General features: G+C 40.8%; 2 protein-coding genes across 2 annotated transcripts; one reads left to right on the forward strand and one right to left on the reverse strand.

Annotated features, from left to right (window-relative positions):
- On the reverse strand, positions 1–1171 carry LOC135933998 (transcription factor BTF3 homolog 4-like). The gene is made up of 3 exons (XM_065475484.1): positions 1010–1171; positions 347–830; positions 1–246 (listed from the first exon to the last, which is right to left on the reverse strand). Exons 2-3 carry the CDS (start codon positions 824–826, stop codon positions 241–243), a joined length of 486 nt encoding a protein of 161 aa, XP_065331556.1. The 5' UTR covers positions 827–830; positions 1010–1171; the 3' UTR covers positions 1–240.
- A 302-nt stretch (positions 1172–1473) lies between these two features.
- Npl4 (nuclear protein localization 4) lies at positions 1474–5664 on the forward strand. The gene is made up of 10 exons (XM_065475479.1): positions 1474–1646; positions 1842–1925; positions 1982–2394; positions 2899–3022; positions 3078–3257; positions 3311–3448; positions 3781–4080; positions 4370–4530; positions 4588–4759; positions 5266–5664. The coding sequence occupies exons 1-10, from the start codon at positions 1629–1631 to the stop codon at positions 5536–5538; spliced, it is 1863 nt and encodes a 620-aa protein (XP_065331551.1). The 5' UTR covers positions 1474–1628; the 3' UTR covers positions 5539–5664.
- The last annotated feature ends 36 nt before the right edge of the window (positions 5665–5700 follow it).

A 5700-nucleotide genomic window follows, 5' to 3' on the forward strand; every position in this document is an offset into this window, starting at 1 on the left:
TAGAGTCTAATAGTTCATACAAATCAAAGGCTGATTTGTGGAAACGTTTAATTTTTAACATTATTACACCAACACAGAAGAGTTACAACAGCTGCGAAAATTAATGGTGTCGAAAAAAATCAAAAGTACTGCTGCTGAAAATAAAGAGGCACTAGGAATGTCCAAAGATATTCCTTCCTGAAGTGTGTTCCTCAAGCGGTTTCTTATCTTTTGCAACAGTCAGTTTGGAGATGGATTCTCTTAATCCTGTAAGCGAAAAAATATCATTAGACCAAGAAAAATCCTGTTGTAAAATGAGAAATTTGAAACTTGACACGTGCAAAAAGAAAAAGAGTTGACACCATACCGATTTTTTGGCAGATGGGGCTTCTCCTTTACTGGCTTCATCAAAGTTTGACTTCAACTCCGGCACAAAGTCATCATCTTCACCTTCAGCGGGGCGACTTTGGTTTGCGCGCTGAGCGTTAATGGACGTGGCTAGACGTCTCAACTGACTCATACTGTCAGGGCCAAGCTGGCTGAAAATGCCTGGCAGCATGTCCGTGATTTGCCTTTCGTCGGCGCGTCCAGTGATAGCGAATGTGTTTGCGCCACCAGCAGCCTGCGTTTTGGGGTTGTTAAAGTGCAGAACCGTGCCATCGTCCTTGAACATGTTAACTTCCTCGATGCCAGGGATGGGGTTCACGTTGAGCTTCTTCAAACAGCTCTGCAATTTCTTATCGTCGGTCTCAGCAGTGGCGTGGACAACCTTCTTCTTGCGGCGAGGGGTGCCCTTTCCGCCTATGCGCACCTGCGCCTGTAGCTTCCTCAGCTTTTCCTCATTCATGGTACTGTGGGAAAGCAAGAATTGTTAATATGTGATGGGAGACAGGTTGGCGTTTTGGGCGCGATTCGCCCAAAACAAGGAAGTGAACGCTCAATGTCACGCACGGAGGCAGGTGCGCCGCAAGGGCGGCCCGAATTCGTACTTCAAACGAGAAACGACTCGTTTTTCGACGTGATAACTTACTTAAAGTGTACTTTGTTTAATAAGGATTGCGTAGATTAAAGATTCGGCGACTCGCGCGGAGGGTTTAAGCGATATTTAGCTGCGAAACCGGCTAATTACGGACTGCAGTTTGTCTATCACCCATGAGGCGAAAGAAGGAACAGCCAAAAAATGACTGTCGGGAAGCGGGAAGAGGGAAGGTGGAGGCGCGAATGTTCAAACTTTAAATAATAACATTCTCCAATTCGATTCAAATTCTGCAAGTAATACTGAAACCTTATAGATGGCACTGTTTGACGAGACGTTTTATCAGTAAAGGATTATGGATGACATTACGAGATTTGAACACTAAATTTTATTTTCATCAATTGTTTCGATTTTCTTTGTTGTTTGTATCTACAAAATTTCTCATTTATGCGAAAGTTTTAAAAGTTCTTTTGTTATTAAGCCCTAAAATCTGAAAGATAACTGTTTTACATTTAAGATCGTCGACTCCTTAGTGCACAACCTTATTTTGCAGTTAATGCTAGCAGTACTGCTGGCGGTGTTGTTGATGTAATTTCGTATAAACCGTACAGCTGGTAGAGAATGAAGAACGTTTGAGACTGCTTTCGACAAACCTGCAAATCACACGTTTAAAATGGGCTCCAAAGATTTAGTGAGTATTTTTCTTCTTCACAGAATTACGATAAATCTAACAGAATCAATAAAAGCTCATATTTTTGTCACTTGAAGCAATGAGCACAATCTTGAAGTGGCGTTAAACGAGCAACTTTTTGCCTTGTCATGCATTAATAAAACAAAAATATAATATTATTTCTGATAATTATGTAAAAATATTATTTATGCCTAGGTTATCCGGGTGCGTTCTTCGGAGAAGATGCACAGATTTACATTCAGCAATCAATCAGCTTCCACCATTGATCTTCTGAAAAAAGTAAAAGAAATTCTTTTGCGCTCACTTCTCTGACTCATTATCTGATAATCTTGTAGGTTTGCGAAGAATTAAAGGACACGCCTGAGAATTATTCTATGCATTTGGATCAAAAGCCTAGCAGCCCAGCCGTGCCGGTTTCCCAGAGGAATCTTTTGAACAAGTTTCCAAATGGGCAAATATTTTATCTAGTTCGCTCTCCCCACGCATCGGTTATTGAGCCTGAGGAGCCGATGCAGACTGAAGAGGCCAACAAAGAGCTGGCAATGGATGCTGTCGACGTGCAGCTCTTTGCTGATAAAGGAAAAATAGAGCGAGGAAGGGATGAAAAGCTGTGCAGACACGGACCGAATGGCCGTTGCATCCACTGCTCACCCCTTGAGCCGTACGACGAAGCCTATTTAAAAGAGCATAACATCAAGCACTTGTCCTTTCACTCTTATTTAAAGAAAATGTCATCGTCAGCTAGTGGGTAAGGTTTAAATAATTCAAAGGGCAAGTTTTTAAAATTTGTATTTAAAGACTGGATCCAAGTTGATTGTTAATTATTTTTCGCATTCTTCTATCATTCACTTCCTGTTACCAAATATTACAAGGATGTATGCACTTGAATTTGTCCAGACTTTTGCAATTATTTCAGCATAATGTCATAATATGAATTAAATATTATTCTCAAACATGAAATTTCAACAAATTGATAAACAATTTTGGGTACTTCCTCCAAACTCCTCGCTATAGCATTTCTTAACTTAAATAATCTTTTGTATTGTGACAGTCAATTTAATGAATCCTTAAGCTCAAATACCTAACCTGTCAATGAGAAACGCTCCAGTGCAGATCAATTGAGCTCATTCAAAAGTATTAATGAAAACTTACATAATTCATTTAGTACTCTATAATGACAATGATTGAAAATCTGATACTTGTATTTAAAAAAGAATACATCAGGCAGCTAACAAAATTGCTCTTTTAACAGCTCAAAATTTGTTGGAATGGAGGATCTCATCTGCAAGATAAAACCTGGATGCAAAGATCACTTGCCTTGGCCCAAAGGAATTTGCTCCAAATGCCAGCCAAGTGCTATTACCCTCAATCGACAGGTAGACCTTCAATTTTGCCTAAAAGTGAAGTTCAAACTGAATCCTCCCAATTTAGTCCTATCGGCACGTCGACAATGTGATGTTTGAGAACCCAAGGCTTGTGGAGCGCTTTCTGAACTTTTGGCGCTCGACTGGCTATCAGCGCATCGGTTTCCTATACGGCCGCTACGAGTCTCATGCGGACGTGCCTCTTGGCATCAGGGCCACAGTAGCTGCTATTTACGAACCGCCTCAGGTGACAATTTGGCAACTGTCATTGGGAAAGGGATAAATTGTATGTTTTTGTAGGAAAACTCGAGGGATCTTGTCAAGCTCCTGCCAGATGAGCGCCAAGAGATAGTGGACAGTTTAGCTCAAGCTCTTGGTCTCAGGAGGGTGGGCTGGATCTTCACAGACTTGGTGGTCGACGACCCAAAACAGGGAACTGTAAGTACACCTGGGTTTCTTTTTCATTCTTGGTGTTGCAAAAACTTGTTTTACCAATTTTCAACGCGTGAGTTAGGGCAACATACACGTATGCATACCAAATTAAATCAAATTTGAAGACCCATGATAGTGGTGGCGACTCTTTATATATTTGATGCCAAAGAAAGCATAAAATCAGCATTGATTCTGTTTTAAGTCCTTAACCATTAATTGCGTAAATTCAAAATGTAAAAAATTTATGATCCAGAATGACAGAATCATTGAGAAAACATTGAGAGAATTCTTGGGAGAGCACTCAATGTTGCATCAATGTTTTTTTGTTTATTCCACAGGTTAAAAATTTGCGAGGAATCGAGAGCCACTTTCTATCTGCGCAAGAGTGCATCACGGCTGGCCACTTCCAGAACCGACACCCCAACTTCATCCACAAGTCGCAGTTTGGCTCAAAGTTTGTGACCGTGTGCGTGACTGGCGATAAGAACAATCAGGTGCACATGGAGGGCTACAGCGTGTCAAATCAGTGCATGGCGCTCGTCAGGGACAACTGCCTGGTGCCGACCAAGGACGCGTCCGAGCTGGGCTACATCAAGAACTCGACCAACGAGCAATACGTGCCAGACGTCTTTTACAAAGTTAGAAACGTTCATTTACGCAACAGATGAGACCTCCATTGTTGATTTGATCAAAACTCTTCTAGATAGTTTATGAATTAATTTTTCAGAACAGTTTGAGATAAAATCAATTTGTGGATGGTAAAAATTATCTCTCAAAGCTTGTAGAAATTTTTAGTTTTCAAATAATGTCAGTCTGCAGACAATGGTTTTTTTAGAGCTCCCTATAATGAGTTCATTCACTTTTTTAGATTTCAACCAGCCTTCGATTATTTTTGTTATGTAACATCCCATCCTCCATTTTTTTCAGGTGACTGATGAATATGGTAATGAAGTGCAAAGGCTAGCCAGACCTCTACCTGTCGAGTACTTGCTGGTGGACGTACCAGCCTCCACTCCTCTCAGCCCGCAATTCACCTTTTTGGCAAACCAGTCCGTGCACAACAGAACTCATTTTCCAATAGAGAATAGGTATAACATTTGACTGGTGTTTTAGTAGGATTTTGATCCTAAATATTGACATTGCAGGCTCGTGGATAATCAAATCCAAGACTTCAACGCCCTCACTACGTATTACCAGCAGTTCAACCTGCTGAATGGTGGCAGCAACACTGCTGAAATGGCACGAAAGTTCCTCGAGGCCGTGTCTGATTTTCATGTTCTCTTCTACATTGCTACCATGGAAATGCTGCCTTTGAAGGTAGACAACATCCTTGAAATTTTGAAAATCCAATAATGCAAATCGATTTCCATTGTAATTAACTTGATAAACTTATTTGATTTAGAGCCGTTTTGACACAGTTGAAAAATCGCGGATTTCTAGTATTTTTCCTGCTCACTAATTGTTTTTTCATTTCAACTGGTTTGTGCTTGAATTAGGCACTTTTTCAAGAAAATATTTCAGGATTGGCTTTAACCACGAATTTAGTGTCACGTTACAAAGAAACAAATCCACACTCTGCCTCAGGTTAAGGCGTTTCACTATGCACATGATAATTGTTAAATCTATTTGCTTTTTTACTTAACTTACAAATATCATGCCATTGTAAAACTACATATACGTTAATGCACATATTATACTAACGTTTCTTAAAAACAAAGCAATGTCATCAATTCAATGAATTATGCCTCCGTTCCTGAGTGTACCAAATTAATTAACAAATTGATATTTTGTCAAATTACTAATTTGCAAATAAATGTTTTCAGGGCCACATGGCTCCTCTTCTGGAAGCAGTAAAGTCGGAGGACGCAGAGGCTGCTTGGACGTGGTCGCGAACGTCACAGTGGACGACTGTGGAGCAGTTGATGCTCGCCGCCGCAGGCTCGGACATGTCGGCGAGGAGCAGTTTCTTGCCGATGAACGAGGCGCCACCGCAGATCCCGCCGTTGCCCTCCGCTGCGCCGTGGGTGTGCAACTACTGCACATTTGAAAACCAGGCTCAACACTCGAGCTGCGAAATGTGCAACTTGCCTCGGTAGACTCATTTTCATCTTTTCTCATCACAATTTACTGAGCTTTGATTTCGGTTGCTGCTGTTAATTTTTTGCTGTTTGGACCGAAAATTATTTGTACATGGAAAGAACAGAATGAAAATTTGCTACTGACACCAAACGACGTTTCATTTCTGACTAAAAATTCCG

This window comes from Cloeon dipterum, chromosome 1 (assembly GCF_949628265.1).
Source record: "Cloeon dipterum chromosome 1, ieCloDipt1.1, whole genome shotgun sequence".
Classification (NCBI taxonomy): Eukaryota; Metazoa; Arthropoda; class Insecta; order Ephemeroptera; family Baetidae; genus Cloeon; species Cloeon dipterum.

Coding starts and splice junctions, on each gene's coding strand:
- LOC135933998 (XM_065475484.1), bottom strand. CDS start 826: ATGAATGAGGAAAAGCTGAGGAAGCTACAGGCGCAGGTGCGCATAGGC.
- Npl4 (XM_065475479.1), top strand. Junction 3,023..3,077: donor CTATTACCCTCAATCGACAG/GTAGACCTTCAA, acceptor CTCCCAATTTAG/TCCTATCGGCACGTCGACAA. Junction 4,081..4,369: donor TGCCAGACGTCTTTTACAAA/GTTAGAAACGTT, acceptor CATTTTTTTCAG/GTGACTGATGAATATGGTAA.